Source organism: Chelonoidis abingdonii, chromosome 20 (genome assembly GCF_003597395.2).
Source record: "Chelonoidis abingdonii isolate Lonesome George chromosome 20, CheloAbing_2.0, whole genome shotgun sequence".
NCBI lineage: Eukaryota > Metazoa > Chordata > Testudines > Testudinidae > Chelonoidis > Chelonoidis abingdonii.
The window spans coordinates 11,787,721-11,807,991 of record NC_133788.1 but is presented as its reverse complement, the minus strand read 5'-3'; the positions used below and the strand labels follow the sequence as shown (position 1 = coordinate 11,807,991).

Sequence of the window (20,271 nt, the reverse complement as noted above, 5' to 3'; positions counted from 1 at the left end):
CAGTTCAAATAATGAACATGCCTCTAGGTCGTTAATGGGTATATTACGTAGTTAGCAATGACAATCCCTCAGTTACTAAAATCACAAACTCGCCTGAGTTTGAAATTAGCCAAGTTTTTTTTTTAAATAGTGGATTAATATTTAAATTAGCTCAATTAATAACAGATAAATGCAATATTTCAAATCTTCTTTGCTCTCACTGCTACTTGATGTTCTTCTCAGAGTAATAAACAAATGTCCAGTATTGCCAGTCCCCAATGTTCAAAAATCATGAGTCATCCTCCAAAAAAATGTGATCTGCTTGAAAATCCTGAGATTTCAAAAATTTCAAAAAGTTTTTCTTTTTATTTGCCTTGAATTCTGAACCTTTAGGGTTCCCTTTTTCAAGATATTCTCTGTAACTATGAAGGCTCAAAACTTGCTTGTTTTAGATGAAAGTTGAAATTCTCAGGTAATCACAGGACTTCAGGAGCTGGAGCTTTAAGAAAAACAACAAATATTGTGAGACTTGCATACTTGCAAGAAAATCACGAGAGCTGGCAAGACTGAATGTCCTCAGTGGGGTGTTTTGAAACCAATTTAACAATTATACCTGGCCAGTACTTACTGGTGAGAGAGCAGGATAAGGGAGTTTTGGGAGACCGGGTTGTGAATAATAGAGATAGGTATGGGAGCCCAAGAGTTTCTATGCAGATGGAAGGTGACAACCTGCTTAGGTTACTGACTTTTTGATGTTTTTTTATGCAGTTCGTGTGTGAGCATCAATGGGAAATATATCAGCATGTTTGGACCTCTGTGGTTTTGCTGAGCTGCTGGCAAGTTATTCTAGTGAGGAACCCCAAATAAAAACATACCAGGTAAGCTTTCTTTCTCATTGCATTAATCTTTTTTTAAATTAAATATTCTAAAATGCAGGAAATTGCACTTGGTATCTCAAAATGTACTCTTAGAGGGGACCCCTGGAATTCTAATTTTAATTGTTTGTCTACTCTGTGTGTGTCTACCTACAGGCCCAAAGGATTTTGGGATCTCTGTCCTCATATATCCTGCAAAGGATAGCTCAGTAGTTTGAGACTTGGCTTGCTGAATCCAGGGTTGTAAGTTCAATCTTTAAGGGGACAATTTTGGGATTTAGTTGGGGATTGGTCCCCCTTTGAGCAGGGGGAGGAAGTACATGACCACCAGTCCCTTCCAACCCTGATATTCTATGAAAGGAGACTCCACACTCCTGAATCTTCCACATATCTCTAACACTCTCCACCAAAGAATTCCACAGTCCAAGTATCACACCCAAACATTTTGACATGCACCTTTGATTAATTATGATTAGCAGGCCTAGCCTCTAGCTGTAGCATGTACAATGCAACCAGCCAATAGAGGGCAATATAGTCAAACACACACATACATGTGCATACATATGCACACACACACACACACACACACTAATTATCCTTCATATTATGCAATTTCCAGGTCTATGATCTTTTCCTTTGATGATCCCTGGAAAGGGGGCAGTTGTATTGCCAATATAGATAAAAAGGGGTCATGTCTGAAGCCATCTGTAAGGCATTCTGGTTTGGCCCTGCCCCAGCCCTGGTGCCTAGAGTGTTCATACACTCAGGAGCTATTTCAGACAGAGAGCTTTGATTTAGTGCAGGAAAAAAACATCATCACTTTTTTGTTTTAGTTAGAGTTTTGACATGTTTTATCAGAAAGAAAAGCCAACTTCAAAAGAAATCCGACAGCCCTTAGTTTAAGTCAGTATCTACACTTCTCACCAAATGGGGTTTTCTCAGGAACCTCAAGGAGTTAGTGTCCAATTCACATTGACTTTCAAGTGAATTGGGGGTGCCTAACTCCACTAGGCTCCAATGAAAATCTAAGCCACAAGTCTCTGTGCTTCCTCCCGGGACCACACATTTGAGGGCCACTGTTTCAGAGTACTTTTATATTTTTAGGGCAGTTGAACTCCCATTTTGCAGCAGTCTTTTAGGGAGAAGTGCAAACCCATCCATTTATAGCTCATTTTCATTTCAGTTGTTGAACTGCTGTGCATTTAATTTTTAATATACGATCAAAATAAAAGGGCAGATACTTGCTGGAGTAAATTGTCCATTGAAGTCAGCGGTGCAGTGACAATTTACATCAACTGAAGAACTTCCCTATAATGTCTAAATGGATGAAAATCTGTCTATTAAACCCATCTAAATCTATTGAAACCAAAGGTGGGATATTTCTATTTGAAGTATTTAATAAGAATTCTGTTGGCCAAATTGTGCAGTCCTTACTCAGGCAAAACCCCATTGGGTTTTGGGTAGGAACCATTTCTCTCATCTTTATCTGATTCAGTTTGTCCAGCATCAAACTGTGATTAACCCATGTTAAAATAAACTGTTTCTAAGCCTGTTTAAAAACAGAATGTCCTGACAAAGATAAAATTAATAAACAGGATCAGACTAGATATTAGATATCTCAGTGTCACACCAATAGGGGGTCCTGGCATAGGAGTACTCTGACACAAGAAGCTACACATAGATGCTCATACTGAGCACTGATTATTTAAATATCGTTAATATTTGAAACAACAAGGATGACATAGAAGGAGGAACGGATAAAGCTTGTGACTTTAACTAATCCACATAAATTGGAGGAATAAGGTTGCCAGAACTGCAAAACAGCTGATGCATGAAATGTGACTGGCTCTTGACAATCTTTTCATAAGGATGCCAGTCAGAAGACTTCCTATCAAGAAGCAAATAAATGGAGCTATATCAGCCACAACAGCGTTCCTACCTTTGAATATAACCAACTTAAAAGGAGAGACTTTTTTTTTTGTTGGCTTCCTGGAGCTAGTCAAAAATTTTCTGATGGAATATTTTACCACTGGAAAATATTGATTAATCCAAATCGAAACATTCTGCTGGAACGTGTCAATTTTGGCAAAATTTAATTAACACCCCCCTCCCCAATTCAAAATGAAGCATTTCAACCTTATCTGAATGGAACATTTTGATTTTTCATTTAAAAAAAAACTTTATTTCAAAATGTATTTTAGATTACATTATACACTATAATATAACATTTTAAAAAGTTAAAATAGAAATAAAATGTTTAAATTTTAGCTAAACAAAATATGTACAGTGACCTAAGTCAAAATTTGTTGAAAATGTCATTTTACAGGAAATGTAGAAATTCAATGTTTCTTTCCAATTCAGAACAAAAACCAATTTTGAAATCATGCAATTTCCCATCAATGGAAATTCCAGTTTCCACACAGCTCTACTAACAATCTAGATTATTCATAAAAAGAAACCCACCCTCTAATTTTGGAAACCACTATAATTTCAGCCCGTAATTGAAAATCCACAGGAGTGCCAATATAAAAGACCATATGCTATCTTCTACATTTGTTTAACATAGTGTAAATTTGGAGTGATCACACTGATTTATATAGAGCCACTCCAATTTTATATTGGTGTAAAGGTTGAGGCTTGATCCTTCAAGATGCTGAGCAGCCTTCTGGTTTTGATACAGGCATGTGCTTAACTTTATGATTGTGAGTAATCCCGTAGTTATCTCAGTTTACATCAGCTGAGGATCTGTCCCCAAATATCCACAGGTACCTCACAATTCCTTCCTATGCTTCTCGGCCTCGTGGCTAAGGGATGAAGCCATTATCTAAAGTTGTATCAGAGATGTCTACATTGGCCTGTCAATCCCTGTTTAAAGCAAGTTCATCTGAACCATGCTTGAACTGGCCAAGCTAATTTAGTGAAAGCCCCAGCCTAGAAGGGGGCTACATTAATCTTCAAATAGACCAATACTTCTTACATCTCTTTGGTACCATGTCTCTCAATTCAGGTGAGAATGGAGACATTCCTCAACTTCAAGCTGGACAATTTAAGGGGTCAGATCCTCAACTGGTGTAAATCAGCTTAGCTCCACTGACTAAGAATTATTCTGTTACAAATCTAACACTGAGTTATCCTTAGTTCAGGGGACAGCCTTTGTAATCGTATTCCTTGGGGGATTACTCTGCATTACCAGGGACAGTAACCCTGGACCACGGCACCTAACATCCCTACCCCCACCTCTGTGTGGTTTTGTGTCAAGCTCTTTTGGTTCATTTTGCTGAAGCTTCAGAACCCTCATAAGTTTCTGCAGCACAGAGTGACGTACATTAAACAAGCAACCCCTCCACCTCTCCTTGTAATGCTCTCTGTGCCAGTGCCAGTACATCCTTAGCCAACCAGGGAGCTAGCAGGGCTGGGCTATAGGGGCTCCTCCTCCAAAGGGGGAAGGATTGCACCTCGCTTTCCTAAGCCTGTCAGCAAACAGCTGAATATCTCTAGTTTCATGCATGTAACGATTAAAGAAAAAAAAAAGTAGCTGTGCTTACTCAGCAGATTATACAGAGCTGTTTAGAAAATGCACCTTTCTTCCTGATCAGTCCGTACCTTTGTATATATATGAGCAAAGGTCCCAGCTGATCATTTATTTTCCTGCACAGCCAGGAGGTTTCCAGCAGCAGCAGCAACAGCAGGCACGGGCAGTACAATACTGTAAGTCACCAGGACTGGTTTTTTTCTCTGTTTAGAAGGGGATGTCTCTCTGAAAGATCATATCCATCTTGCTCCTAATTTGTTTTCTAGCACAGACAGTATGTGATGGATTTAGTTTTCAGACCCCCTGGGTATTTTTTGTTGTTGGTATGATTGTGTTCTCACACCAGATGCAGTGACAGTGAGGTGCCGGTTTTGCAACAGGAGCATAAATGAATGATGCAATCCTATAGAGGGGAATCATCATCACTTTGCCAGATGAAAGCACTACCCAAAAAACTGGAGGGGATCCTATGTTTATGGCTGTATCATTTGGCCTCCTTTGTCTTTTCCTCCTCTATTTTTTATAAAGTATTGAAAGCAATTTACCCCTATGCATTGCTGTTGCAAGTAACCCATCTGTTGATTCCAAATGCAAATACTTATTTACATTGCTTCCTTTAAAGCTGAACTGAAAATCAACAAGTTGAAGCAAGCTCAGTGATACTAGTGCACCAAAAACTCCCAAGGACTATTATTTGGTCTTTTAATGTAATTACTACTCAAAATAATTTGCTCAAATATAGCTCCTTTCATCTGAAGGGCTCAAAGTGCTTTTCTAGCATTGTGAATTAAGCCTCACAACAACCTGGTGAGGTAGGTATTTGTATTCCCATTTTACAGATAGGGGAATTGAGGCACAGAGAGATTAAGTAATTTGCCTCATCCTAACATGCAGCCCAATCCAGCACCAGTTGAAGTCAATGGAAAGACTCCCATTAACTTCGGTGGGAGTTGGACCAAGCCCCACAGTACATAGCAGAGTTGAGACTAGAACCAATTACTTGTGACTCTCATTTCTCTTTAGTTCACTAGAAACAATGTAGTACAGTAAGAGTTAATTTCACTCCTGTGCCACAAACCAGGGTTCAGTTCTGCCAAGGGAATTTACTAATATCTCAGGATTGAGTCTGTTCTCACATACACAGGTGCAAACAAGGAGTAACTCTTTCGAAGCAATTGATATTACACAAGGGTTAAACCAGTGTAAGTGAGGTCAGAATCAGGCCTCTCGTGCAATCCATTACTATTGATAAGGCGTTTACAGTTTCACTGAAGAGGAAGGGGGTGGGAAGGTGGGAAGCACCAGATACTGTTTGTGAAGTGCAGCACAGCCCTAATAATCTGTTTCAGGACGTACTTTTGGTGACTATTTCACTAAGGTTGAGTTGATCTTCAGTTTTTTTTATGGCAACAAGTGCAAATGCAACAAAAAGTGACAGTGTGGATGGGGATGGGTAGCACTTGTGAAAACTAACGTATGATAACAAGTGAAGTGAGATTGGGATGTTGATTTTCCGATCTCACTAGGCAAATCAATGCCTAGTTACATCAGACTAGAAATAAATGCAGCCAGAAAACCATATGGCTTTCTAAACATCATTCTCTTTTTCCTCTTGAAGTATTATTTATCAGACAGTTTGCTTTTCACAATGTACAAAACATTCTTCCTCAAAGGATCAGAAAACTGGAAAGATTTCAATTATTTTCTTTAAACAATAACATTTTCCACTGCATAACTGCTACTCCTAATCCACTGGCTCCATCACCGCTAGGTTATGTAACAGAACTCATCTGTAAACTGTGGATGTGCCAGTGCTTCTTCTGAGTGTCCTGGCAAATCCAGAGGGTTGTGGAAAGATCTACTTTCTCTTCCTTGCCATTGTGAAAGATTATGGCAAAATAAATTTGTTAGCCTCTAAGGTGCCACAAGGACTCCTTGTTGTTTTTGCTGATATAGACTAACACGGGTACCATTCTGAAAACTGCCTTCTTTGTTCTTCTTTTTTCTTCATCGTTATCTTTCCTTTCCCCCAACTATTCTACTTTGCTCTTCTTCCTGATTCTCTGAACCTTTATTCTCTTCTCTTAAATCTTCTATGATCTCTCCTTTTCCAATGGCTTCTCTTTCCCATTTTCTTCTTTCACCTTTTTGTCCATTTTCTTCCATTCACTTAGACTTGTATGAATGCTTGCTGCGTGGAACCTTTCCAAAGTTGAAATGACAGAGTCCTTCCAGACTTCCTTCCAGAAGTCAAATGCAGTAACTCCTCGCTTAACGTTGAAGTTATGTTCCTGAAAAATGCTACTTTAAGCGAAATGATGTTAAGTGAATCCAATTTCCTCATAAGAATTAATCTAAATAGGGGGGTTAAGTTCCAGGGAATTTTTTTTGCCAGCCAAAGAGGGACCGAGCCAGTCGGGACCAAGGGACCCACCGCTGAATTTTTTTTGCCAGCCAGAGGGACCAAGGGACCCACCGCTGAATTGTTGCTGAAGAGCCCAGCGTGCTGTCCCTTCCCGTATATGTATGTGTGTGTGTGAGAGAGAGAGACAGAAACAGAGAGAGACAGAGACACGCACTATGTGTGTGTGTGTGTGTGAGAGAGAGAGAGAGAGGGAGAGACAGAGAGCTATGCCGTGTGTGTGTGTGTGTGTACGTGTGTGTGAGAGAGAGTCGTGCATTGCCCCTTTAAGTACGCTGACCCCACTCTAAGTACATGCCTTTTTAAGTATTGTAGATCAGCAAGTTGAGACAGCAGCTGATGCAAGCAAGCTCCCTCCGTTCTGAGCCCTGTCATGTGTCGTCCCCCCTGTGGAGATGGGGTACATGAGCTAGGGGAGGGGGACACCCTGACATTAGCACTCCTCTTCTCCCTCCCACCCAGCAAGCTGGAGGCTCCTGGGAGCAGTTCCAAGGCAGAGGGCAGGAGCAGCACACAGCAGTGAGGGGAGGGACAGCTGACCTGCCAGGCAATTAATATTATCGCCTGCTGGGCGGCTGCCGCACAGGGAACTTAGGGGAGCTGATAGGGGGGCTGCCAGTGCACTCTGGTTCCAAGCCCCCACCAGCTAGTTCCAACGGGCTGCTCTTTCTGCAAGTAGTGGACAAAGCAGGTGGCTACCAAACCACGTTATAAGGGAGCATTGCACAACTTTAAACGAGCGTGTTCTCGAATTGAACAGCGGCGTAACAACGTTAACCAGGACGACCTTAAGTGAGGAGTTGCTGTGCTAGAGAGAGGCAGGCTTTTCCAATTTGATTTACCTGCACCTTTCACATGGAGATAGGCCTAACTGATCTTAGTTTTGGGAATTAATCCTTTTCTGTCTATATGGCATAAACCTCAGTGCTAGTAGATTCTCTTTTTCACAATGCAATGATCTTTGTCAGCCTTAGAAGATTACATAACCATGGGTCTCTGGAGTAAAGCCAGACACGTGATAGTTCCTGATTCTCTTCTATTTGGAAGTTTGACAACATTTTCAGTTCTCCTTCCACTCTTTTTGAGATCTCATACACTATAGGTCTGCTCAATGTCCAGGTCTTTATACTCATCTGTTTCCAAACAACACCCGCTTGTGAATAACATAGCAACTCCTTCCTTGGGCAGGCTGTGCTCTTAACTGCTGTTCTCCACCTCATTTGAGGCACCGCCAGAGAGAAAGGTGCAGAGCATTGCTTTCAGTGGTGGAGAAAAGTCAGATTAGAGACCACCTCTGTCTACTTCCTCCAGTGTCTCCCTTCCGCCCTTCCATGGGTTTGTGCTCTCTTTGAAGAGGTTCTTAATGGGTGGGACATGACCCAGAAGTGGGTCCCCGGGGGTGCTTGGTTGGTATGGGAAAAATCACAAGGTCAGGAGGGCCCAGTGGAAGTTTGGGCTGATGCTGTGACTGCTCCCCCTGCCCCGCCCCCTATTGTCCCGTACCAGTCACGGGACAGCTCGGTGCTCTACCCGCTCCCCTGTTACTTTCAATTCCAGGGCTAAGGAAATGGCTTCAAGATTCTGTGAAACTGGTTCTGTAGCCTCTTGGAATGATTCTTCCTAACCCTAGAGCTCCTGGAGCTGTGCAGGCATGGAGGACAAAAGAGGATGGACCCCACTTCACCTGAGGTGTATCAACCCTCACCAACTCCAGCAGCACTCGCTATACATACTTAAGAGCCCCTCACTGCAGTAGCATCAGCCTCGTACCCCAGGCATGCTCTGCACCAGCTGCCCCACCCCACAAATCCTCCATCAACACCTTTTTGATCAGCAGCCCAAAATGCCCCAACAATTAGTCCATGACTCAAAATCCTACCTGTAGCATGTGGTGGGATGATTTTCCAGAGATTTTGCAGATTGCAGGCCAAAGGAGATTAGAAGTATCTGCTCTTTTTACACATCCACCTCGGATTCTTCTTGGGGATCAAGATCGTACTGCCTAAGCATCTCCTTCCACAAAGCATGGCCTTAAAGTACTTTCCAAAGAGTCACTGCATGTAATAAAGAGAAGGAAGTGTGGGTCTCAGTGGTGGCTTCACAGCTGGCATTCATGTTTTTTCTCTCCATCCTATATCCTAGTCCGTCAAAGTCAGCAGTAATGGCTACGTCACAGCAGGGAATGTCCAGGAAAGGGAGCAAACTGGAAGGGCTGATCTCAGGGATTGGCAGAATCCAGTTGGCACCCATGATTAGGGCTTCTGCCTATCCCAGTTTTCACAGGATAGATCAGATTTTGAGGAGGCATATCCTGAAATATATTTCAGGCTGACACTACATTATCACGTGGCAATGCTGTATCGCCACAGGATATTTCATCATGGTGTGATATTGCAATGCAACCTCATGTTCTCACAATGCAACATGATAACTTTGCATAAGGATGGATCGGCACTGGGACATCATGACACAAATGTCATGCCACTCTGATGCAGCATGTTTGTCCAGTAGGGCAAACTTTAAAACCAGCAACTATATCCAGGGCTAAATTCTTGATGACTTCATAATTTTTCTGCAGACTGGATTTTAACAGCATGCTATCTCAGAAATGTCAGTGCATGCTCTTTTCAGTTCCATTGCTCAAGCACGTCACAACACATGGTTTTCCAACTCCGCCCCAGAGTCAAAGCCAAAAATTCCAGTAACGGCATGACCAGGCAGATATGAAGTCAATTTCAATTAAGGCTGATGCAATGTGAACCTGGAATTCAGTCACATACCCACCCACTGTGAAACTGTAGCTTAGTACCAACCTGTAGGTATTGCAGGGAGGTTTATGTTTTATTCCTATTGCTATGTTGTAGCACTAAGTTTCTTTTGCATGCCATGATCATGTAATATTATTGTATTACGTGTTCTGTATCCAATTGCATAAGTGTAAGTGGTGCATCACAGAAAAGTACATGATGATGTTCCTACTCCAGACAGCTTAGAGGCTAAGTGCTCGGGGCAGATTGAAGTTTACAATCTTCCCTGAGTGAGGGGCAGTGCGTAGCTGCATTACCCCAGAGTCAGAGACCAGTCTCCCTAGTGCCCTGAGACAAGTTGACTGCATCAGCCATTTTCTTGGCACAGGTTACTCACCCTCCACACTGGTTCAGCTGTGCCAGAACTCTGCCCACTCCCTCTGCCCTACATACCCACTCCCAGCCCACCTGCATGGGAGGTGAATAGCAGCCCTGCAGCACCAGCTCTCCCCATACCCCTCACACTCTTACCAATGGGACAGATAAGTGCAGGAGGGTATATACAGCCATTTAATCCACTGGCAGGGCAGAATGCCATAAACATTCATGGGGTTTTACAAAACACAAGGATCCTGCGCCAAGGAATCTCACTCAGACAAATGCCAATACATGAGATAACAGTTTACACACATAGCCATGGAGACATGGTCAGTCAGAGCTCTGTAAGAAGGCTACTGTTTAGGAGAGGAAGTGAAGAATAACTCAACCAACTGAAAATGCATTGGGAATGTAGCTAGGATGGATGCAAGTACTCAAATGGGAATTCTGCCACATGACTGGGCTTAATGCCCCTTTCACATGGAAAAGGTCTTGGGAGAGATAAGTGAGCAGGATCTCATTCTTTGTTTCATCACAGGCTTTTATTTCTGAGTCAGAGTCCTAGCAAAGTGGGGTCCTGGTTCCTGACTCGGTTTCCTAGGTACTGTGGTTATACTAAAGGTAAAGTATAAATAATGTGGATCTAGATCATGACGAGCTCGTTACAGTCAACGGAAGTGTTGCTCAGTTAAGGACTGCTGAATTTGACCCTAAGTTCTTACTTGGTTTTTAATTAGTCCTTAGATAAAATTTGTATCACTTTCTTGGGACTGAGTAATAAATGAGTGAGAACTTCAGGATTTAGCCCAATAATAATAGGATGGATTTAAACAGCAGCTTTCCTTCTGAACATCTCAACTATGTACAGCCTACCTATAGAGGGGCAAATAGTATTAGCCCCATTTTATAGACTGGGGAACTGAGGCCATTTCTATACAGAGAGTTTGAAACAGCAATAGGTCAAAGCACACTATGGAACTTTTAGTGCATGGCGGCAGGGTCCACACAACCAGTTAGTGTGCAGCACGCTAGTGCACTATAGATTTACACCGCCACTTGCCGTGCATGACTCTATAGGCAAGCCTTGAAACACAGAAAAGTGAAGAGATGTATCAAATGTCACACAGAGGTACACTGGCAGCATGGGAAATAATAACAGGACTAAGGTTTCCTGACTTCTAGTCCCCTGCTCTCACTATTCAGCAATGCTGTCTCTCAGTTGCTATCAGTCCTACCACCCACTATCTCTAGAGGTCTCCCATCCAAATACTGAATCAGTTCAGTCCTTCTTAACTTGTGACATTTACAGGATCATGCCACAAGCAGGTATATTTGCAGGCAAGGTGGCGAAGAAGTTGACCGTGAGTTTTCTGATATATATTGGGCAGAGGTGGGGAGAGTATCCTGGAAAAATTAAAACATTTACCCCACTGCACCCACTGGCAGCTGTTTTAACCCATTCCCAGAGCCAAGCACTTTCTTACAAAATCAAAACATCTTTTACTTTAAAGGTGCCCTTACAGAGCTGGGTGTGTGACGATCAGGGCCCCATCTCCATTGGCATCTGTGAGGAGCCCAAGTGTAAGAAGTATGTTTTAAAGGGACAAGAAATATGTTCTCCGTGGGAACCAGCCAGATCCTCTGTAAGGAGCTGTAGGGCGTCATGCCATCAAATTATAGATGAATACACAAGAGGCAAACAAATCTGCATACAGTTTAGTGTAATGAAAAGAAAAGATGAAGCTGTGTGACATCACACCAGATGGCAAGGCATTTTCCCTTCACCCAGGAAGAACAGGGAAGATTCAGGTTAATCACATACAGGGATGTATAGTAGAAAGTATAGGTGATTAGAAAAACAAATCAGCCCCAAAACAAACCAGCCAAACAATACCATCTGGGGTACGGGGTAGGTATAAAGCTGTAGCACTGAATATTTCTCCCAAATACAAACCGATTGCTAACTATGGAATTACACCTTGCCTATAAAGAGAACAAGCACAAGGTGATTAGTGTGATAGCAGGAAAGTATTCTTATGCTGTTTAATACCCAACTGTAAATCCTGTGTTTCTGATCTGCTGAATTAACTGTGCCCTACACAGTCAAGTGAACAGATACAAAAGAAAGGGAAAGCTAGTGTATTTCAGCCGTTATTATGCGTCCTGACTCTCCAGCTGAGTGACACTTTCGATTTCTGATTTTTAAACATAGTCCTCCGGGGAAAAGGTTGTGGTTTCATGACATTGGGATTGATGTTTTGATGTGCTGGGTCAAGTTCACTGAGACTAGGAGCATAGTAGGATTTATAAAAGAATTATGTTTACTGTCTGCTGGGCTTAGGCAGAAACTTCGCCTCTGGCAGATTAATCCCTAACTGTCCTTTATGTGATTTCTTGCATCATCCCCTGGAGCATTTGGCACAGACTTAGATGGACCAGGGGTCTGATCCTATGTCCTTCTACAAGTCCTTGTTGTGAGAAGTCTTGTTCCCTTAGACCGGAGAGAGTGAGCTGGAATTTAGTGTCACAATCTCTGCAGGAGAGCTGGATTCAGAGAGTTGTTGCATTAAATGTCAAAACTATAAGCTTGAGCCTTATTGGAGCATCAATAGGCAGCCCCTGCCAAGAGCGAATGAACAGCTGAGTCAAATCTCCACAGCCCAAGGCCAGCTTTGAACTCAGCCTGATCATCAGCAGGCAGGCACCACAGAGAGCAAATCAGCGACTGAGCCAGGTCTTCACCGCTGCCCACCCTCATTAATAAGAGCTGGCTCTACGGCTGCATTCAGCACTAGCTGGCAGATCAGTTTCTTAGATGGCTCAACACAGAGTGCAGTGCAATGACGGGCAGAAAGAACTTCTCTTCTCTTGCAGCAGAAAGCTTCCCAGAAGGATGGCCTCCCTCTTGGAGCTGAAGGAAATCTTCCGCAATGCCGATGCAGTGTGCTTTGATGTGGATAGTACAGTCATCAGAGAAGAAGGAATTGATGAGCTGGCGAAGTTCTGTGGAGTTGGGGATGCTGTGGCAGAAATGTATGTACACCGTTTGGTTATTTATTTAACAGTCAATAGCAATCAATAGTAATAATGGCTCAGCTTCATCCCTGGCCAGTGGAATTACATCAGCGATGAATAGGTTAAAGAGGATCATAGTAATAATAAATAGCATCAATGAATACTGGAATAACTTACCCGTTGGAATTGTGGATATATGGGGCCTGAGCCAACATTCATTCAAATCTGTCCAATGAACACCAGGCCCCTACTTTGTTAAGGGGCTTTTAGTTAAACTTTGCAAAACAGTAGCACAGCTTGGTCCCTCTTTTTTGTGAAAGAAAGAAAATACATCTTGGGCCATTCAGAAGCCTGATCTTGCCCCCATTGGTGCCAATAGCCAAACTCCCATTAACTTCATAGGGAGCAGAATCAGGCCCTTACTTAAGGAATGCTGGTCCAATATGGAGAAATAAAATAAAGATGTCAGCTGGGTTAGCCATGCTCAGGTACAGCATGATGTCAGAGCTACCTGTCTGCTTTGCCTCATGGTCCTCCTAAATCACAGCACTTATCTTTAGAAGAATCAATGATCCTTTTCCACTGAGCTTGGGGAAAGTGTCTGTTTGTGGATGCTGTAAATATATATCTTACAAACCTCAGACTAAATGAGTTGCCAACAAGTAGTCATCAATCATCAGTTCAGCTCCACCTCTTTTTAAAGCTCTTTGCTGCCCATCTTCTGTATTTTGCCCAGTAATACTGGTCAGGTAACTTCAACCTGCCATGTTAGAGGGCTCTCCCTCTTTGCTCCATTGTAACTAGAGGCGGATCTGAACTGCCACAACATTTTTGGAGGGGGATTTGAAATCTGGCAGCAGTTCCTAAATATCATGCAAATTTCTCAGCTCGTACCTTTTCAGAATGTGCACACAACAGAGCCTAGAACTAATGGCACTTATGAATAACTCCTCTTCAGTTAAAAGTCTTTGTGACAAACCATCTCCTGTGGAGTGTCACTGATTTGCATGGATTTGTTTGGATCTCAATTTAGGACACGGAGAGCTATGGGAGGCTCTGTGACATTCAAAGCTGCTTTAACGGCACGACTAGGACTTATACGTCCCTCCTGGGAGCAAATGCAAAAACTAATTTCAGAACATCCTCCTCAGCTCACATCGGGCATAAGGTAAGATGCGTTTCAAGTGAGCCTTCCAAAGCCACGGAAGGCCAGATGCTCAGCTGGTATAAATGAGCATAGCTGCGTGAAGTCAGTGGAGTTACACCAGCTGGGGATCTGGCCCAGAATGTTTTCTGGCTTGCCTTTTACATGGCATGTGAGGTTCAAACTGGGATGAGTCCATTTCTGCGGACAAGTGTCCACATCAAAGCAAGCACCATCTTAGTTGGTGCTAAGGGTCATCCTCGTTGGCAGTCTCAGCACACAGGGCAAGAACTGAATGGTTATGGACAGTGATCTATCTTGTCACGTTTAGAAGTGGTCTTTCGAGGTCTGGGGGCATTCAAATCCCAGGACTGGGCCCATCTAGAAGAGTCTGTTCTTCAAGGCTATCAATTAATTACTAAAGTCACAAACAAAGTTTTAAAGAAATTGGGGCTCAGAGTAAGCACAACTCATTTCAACCTAACAGGTATTTTCTACCCAAAAGCAGTAAGTGACTGAAAAAAGGCTTTTATTAGAAAACTGCTCTCCTAGCAGGCTCTAATACTGAACAGTGTTGTGAGAAGATATTGCATCTGTGTTTTTACCTTGAACTGAAACACAGATTTGTTTTCTCTGTAGGGGCAGCAAGAACACAAACAGCACATCGTGTCTTTGAAATCATGTGATTCTCTTCTCTTTACTTACACTCACCCTCTTCCTTTTTTCCCTCCCCTTTTCTGTTCACACAGCTCCTCTGCTTTAATCCTGTATTTTAATCCTGTGTTCTAGCACTTCCTCTCTTGCTACCACCTCTGCTGCTTTGCTTTTGCTGCTTGTTGTTGTTTTTGTTTTAGGGTCAGATCCTGCCGGGAGCTGAATGCCTTCTTTTAGAAATCCCAGAATATCAGGGTTGGAAGGGACCTCAGGAGGTCATCTAGTCCAACCCCCTGCTCAAAGCAGGCTCAATCCCCACCCAGATTTTTGCCCCAGATCCTTAAATGGCTCCCTCAAGGACTGGACTCACAACCCTGGGTTTAGCAGACCAATGCTCAACTCCATTGTCTTCAAGGACTGGGAGTGAAATTCTTTTGTCTCCAATACAGCTTTTGGTGATTCCTTTTCTGTAGCTATTGCCTTTTTCTACAGGAAGGCTGTAGCTGTCCAGTGTTCCCTAGGAACCATCCAGCAAGAGATACAGCTCAGGGTCAGTGAATCCAAAAGACCAGCTTATGCTTTAGATAACTGTTAGGATATAGATATTCAAGCCTGTCTGCAAAGGCCTATACTTTAAGAATTTAGGTGTATTCTTATTACTTAGGTAGTTACAAAGGTATAAAAGAAAGAAACAATAACTTTAAGCTCATTCTCTGTGCGGCTTGGTCCTATGGACTCAGCCACCTATATTGCTTGCATATGGTGGATGGTTTTGATGGTCTTATCCCCCCCTTCAGGAGAATTTCTGGGCTGGATCAGTCTCATTTGTTCACTGGGATTGACCTGAATGTGAAGAAAATTGACCTGGATGTCAAGAAAATCAGTTCCCTGATTCACTAATTTCTGAGCAACTAATTGCCAGTCTGTCTCAATATAATACAGATTTGTTATAGCTCCTTTCATACAAACGCTACACGAGCCTGCAAAGGAAGAAGGGAAAGTGTAAGGCTGCACTAAAGTATGGTATTGAAATCCAATTCCTGACTAAACAAGGCTAATGCAAATTGTAGTCAGCTTTGTTAATGAACAATATAACTGGGATTCCTCCTTCCCTCTGTTATTTCTTGATCTTGCTAGATATTCAGGGCTGGTTGTTGTGTTTTCTTTTCCTATAAGGGAGCTGGTAAACAGGCTTCATCAGCGAGGCATCCACGTCTTCTTAATATCCGGTGGGTTTCAGAGCATTGTGGAGCATGTCGCTTTACAGGTGAACATTCCAACAGCAAACGTGTTTGCCAATAGGCTGAAGTTTTACTTTAATGGTAAGATGTGATTGTGGCTCTTTTTTCTACTCACTGATGGTCACCATTTCACTTCAAGCTGAAGTAGGATCGTGGGCTACAGTGGCTTAAGAACCTAACGGAAAATCAACACATTGAAATGTGATCATGTTGCTTCTATGAATGGCTTCTCTGAACTGAGGTTGATGGTTCTCAGTCCTGTTTCTTGTGATCGAGCGTCCACATTATAAAGACCATCTCTACAAGTGGCACTGATTGTCCCTTGTCAGCTATCTTAGCAGAGAGGCCACGGAGAGCGGCATGGAAACTGAACTGCCCAGGTGCCCCTAGAAGAGGTCAGGGTTAAGGCAGTTTGGTGACATAAAAGCATTTTAAAAGTCACAGGACGTAAGACAGAAAATGAAGCGTGGGTTCCAGTAGTGACTTTATAGCCACAATCCATGTTCTGCCAGAACCATCCAGCCTGCATTGTCTCAGTGCCAGTTCAGGCACAGCACCAGGCAAGCAAATTGTGAGCCCCTCTTCTTTTTCTCTCTCTTGACATCTGCCAATCAAACTCTGGGGAGTGTGCTGTTCTGTGGACGGAAAACTGCAGACTGCTGGGCTGTCAGGCTGGCAACTTTCTCCAGCACTAAGTCATCTCCCTGTCCCTTCCCCCAAACTCCTTCTTCTCCAGAACTCCCCTCTCTGCTCCAAACAAAACAAATCCAATTAAAACAATTTCTGCCCATACAAAATGTTCTTTGGAAGCCATTGTTTCCCCTGAGATAACATAACCCACTAGGGTAAAGAAACAAGCATGGGAAATACCCTACTAATAATGATAGTTGGTTCAGTCTATTGTGTGTCTAGAATAAAAGATCAATTTTTTTTTTTTAACTATGGGCTGTACTAGGGAAAAGCACCAATGTTGCGCTCCTTTGCACGGCAGCGGAGGCATAGGAAAGTCACGTTCTTTTAAATTCTTGCTATGGATTTGATAAGATTTCAAGTCAAGGTTAAAGACTGTCTCATTAATAATAACAGTTTCAGTTCTTTTAGTTTCTGCTTTCAGTGACTTTGGGGTAAATCCACAGTAACTATTGACTTCAATGGACTTGACTTTAGTGGAGTAGCTCTGTTTTTTACACCAGTGTAACTGAATAGAATGGGGCTCAGTGGGGCTCATTATTCTTACTTATGCCGCTGATTTTAATGCGGTCACTTCTGAATTACACAGTGACAGTGTAACCGAGGGTAGAACCTGGCCCAATGCATCTGTGAATTTGTGGAATTTTTTGCCTTTTCTCAGCATTCAACATTGTGAAAATATTCACACCTTTTGTGGGACTGTAAGAGCCACAAAGTGATTTAGGTCAAATCCTACAGTTTTTAATGCATGCTTAATTTCCAATTAATTCAGTGGGGGCTTTATGCATGTAAAGCCTTCGGGATTGAGCCAAAGTTATTTCCTAATGAAAAGGCCTGGACAATGTAAAAATCCCTCTTGATTTTTAAGAAGTTCATTGGTGTCTTTCCTAGGTACTCGTGATTCTCTGCAACCCACTGACGCAATTGCACGTGCTGCCCAAGCATCTAACTCCTCCTCCCCATATGTTTTTAGGAGAATATGCAGGGTTTGATGAGACACAACCAACAGCTGAATCAGGTGGAAAAGGAAAGGTTATCAGTCATCTGAAGGAACAGTTTCACTTTAAGAAGGTAGTTATGATTGGAGATGGAGCTACAGACATGGAGGCATGTCCCCCTGCTGTGAGTATCCAAGAACTGGATTTCCCCTTTAAACAAATGCTTTCTTATATTTATATATATAAAGCAATGTCAAGACACCATCTGTTGACTGTTATACAGTATTTAAGGGGCATCGTTTATGTCTTTCAATCTATTCTGAAACAGTATCTTGTGGGATATTTGCAGCAGCAAAGGCTGTGCCAGAGATCAGAGTTCCTGCCTGACACCAAGATGGGGATATACTGATGGGCATTCACCTCCCCGTGTCAACAGGCAGTGGGATCACCTGAGGGTGGAACAAGGGATCAGGCCATTCACTCATGTACTCCTTTCATTCTGGGTCTGGGTCACACATGCACACTTATCGTGTCTCTCTCTCCTTTGTGACATTTGAGCAAACACCTACACCTGCAGCTGAGGTCATCACCTCCCTGCCTCTCCAGCCCCTAATATGAGAACCTGAAAAGAAACATCATAATCCTGTTATTACCTTACACTCATCACTTTTCCTATAACCCACCCAGGCTTCTCTTCTGATTGCTCCCTTTGCCTCCTTGACCCACTCCCTGCTCCTTGCCTTCTTTCACGTTGCACTTGGAACAGACTTGGAAGCCAGCCAAACACAATCCTTCAGAAATCTGCTGAAAACCCTCTAGTGCCACTAAGCAGCCCACTAATGCCTTCCAGCTGGTCTGGACAATATTGTTCAGCACTCAACCTGCCTTTTAGACTGTGGCCAGCACCTCCAGATTTGCGATCTTTTCTTTGGTATTGTTTACCTTTTTTAAAGGCATTGCTTGCGCGCACACACACACACACAAACACACACACGTGTGCACGTGCCACATCTTTTGTCAATGTAGCACTAGAATTCCTGCTATTACTGTTAATATCATGGTGCTTCTACACAGATTCCATCAAGTGCCTGGATCCCAACCTAGGCCACTGATTTATGGTGCTTAGGAAGCACGCTCCTGCACCCTTCTGGTGCACATGCTGCCTGATACTAGCAGAGCAAGAGTGCTAGTTTGATGGGTTGGAGGGGTGGGTACCAAGATCCTTTCTTGCACCAGAGATAACTTCTCATAGGGATGGAGCAGACACCTGACACCCCCTCCCCCGAACATGGCAGCTCTCACAGAACTGGGAATAATTTAAAAAAGAATTAAAAAAACAACCTAAAAACAAAAAAAAAAAGTGCCTTTTTACAGTAGGTGTGGATGTAACTTGCAGCCTACCATTATAGTCAAGTACCTTGCTAGAATACTAATGCTCTTGCTCTGTCAGAATCAGGAAGCATGTACCTTAATGTGGGCCTGGGATGTGCTCCGCAAGTACCATAAAATCAGCACTGCAGTATAAGGAACATGCCTGATGCTAGTTCCAAGCACCAGTGCTTGTGTGATTCTGTTATTTTTAATGCTAACAGTGTGTATCTTGGCAGCAAGTGCACACACTGCGATTCCAGATTAATATTTGTTTAATGCCTTAAATATCTCATGAAACAGCAAGAAGTGAAAGTTTAAATGTTGCATTTTCATTGATCTAGATTGTCTAGGCTCTGGAAATGATGATTGTTCTTGGTTAATGATTTGAGCCAAGATTGGTTAATGATTGCATTTGGTATCTATCACGCGAGGTGAGTGGAGTTAAAATAAATAGCAGAGGTATAATTGTGATATTGTGCATAAACATTCACCTGAGATCTCCTACTGGACCGTTAGGAGTTCAAGGTACAGTAGCAGCATAAGTCACAGGAATTGTCCTCAGATTTTTCAGTAAAGTCTCAGATGTGAACAATCTCAATGTCACGAGGTATTAGAAAATGACCCTGCTCCCATGGCAAAGTTCCCATTGACTTCAAGGGTGCAAGATCTAGCCTTTAATGAAATCCATCCTAGCAACAAACACTGAAAGGCAATTTTTTTTTTTTTTTAGTGAGGGGTTTTTGCTACAGTTTGAGGATAAACTCATTCTTTTTAAAAAATTGAACATATTTACACTGAATATCCCCATTTCATTAGTGGAAAGCTTAATATACAAGCCTATTCATTTCTGTTTTGCTAGGATTGCTTCATTGGATTTGGAGGAAATGTAATCAGGAAACAAGTAAAGGAGAAAGCCAAATGGTACATTACTCACTTTGATGAACTGCTTAAAGAACTGGAAGAAAGATAAGTTATACAGTAACATAGTATTTTTATTAACAATTATAGTATATCAATATATACAATGCAATTAAACATATTTTTGTTTGCACAACTGTGTACTGAATTTTTTTGTTTGAATTTGATGCTTCCAGATAACTTCCCAAGATGTTCCTTCTCATACCTGCAGTTCACATTGCAAATGGTCTCATTCCCATATATTACCCAAACATTTGCTAATCAGATTTCTTATGGGGCAATGGCTGCCTTTTATCCGATAATCTTTTCCAAGGTGGAAAAGTCAATGGATTCATTCACTGGCCTATCACAACTGAAGACCCATGCT

General features: G+C 42.4%; 1 protein-coding gene across 4 annotated transcripts; it reads left to right on the top strand.

Annotated features, from left to right (window-relative positions):
• The first annotated feature begins 789 nt into the window (after positions 1-789).
• PSPH (phosphoserine phosphatase) lies at positions 790-20,006 on the top strand. 4 transcript variants are annotated; one of them, XM_032774436.2, is made up of 6 exons: positions 790-857; positions 12,808-12,966; positions 13,982-14,116; positions 15,923-16,068; positions 17,651-17,799; positions 19,846-20,006. In XM_032774436.2, the coding sequence occupies exons 2-6, from the start codon at positions 12,827-12,829 to the stop codon at positions 19,954-19,956; spliced, it is 681 nt and encodes a 226-aa protein (XP_032630327.1). In that variant the 5' UTR covers positions 790-857; positions 12,808-12,826; the 3' UTR covers positions 19,957-20,006. The 4 variants fall into 4 exon arrangements, with proteins under 4 accessions (XP_032630327.1, XP_032630328.1, XP_032630324.1 ...); XM_032774437.2 differs by having other exon boundaries at positions 793-857; positions 12,811-12,966; XM_032774433.2 differs by lacking the exon at positions 790-857 and adding an exon at positions 4,296-4,562 and having other exon boundaries at positions 19,846-20,005.
• The last annotated feature ends 265 nt before the right edge of the window (positions 20,007-20,271 follow it).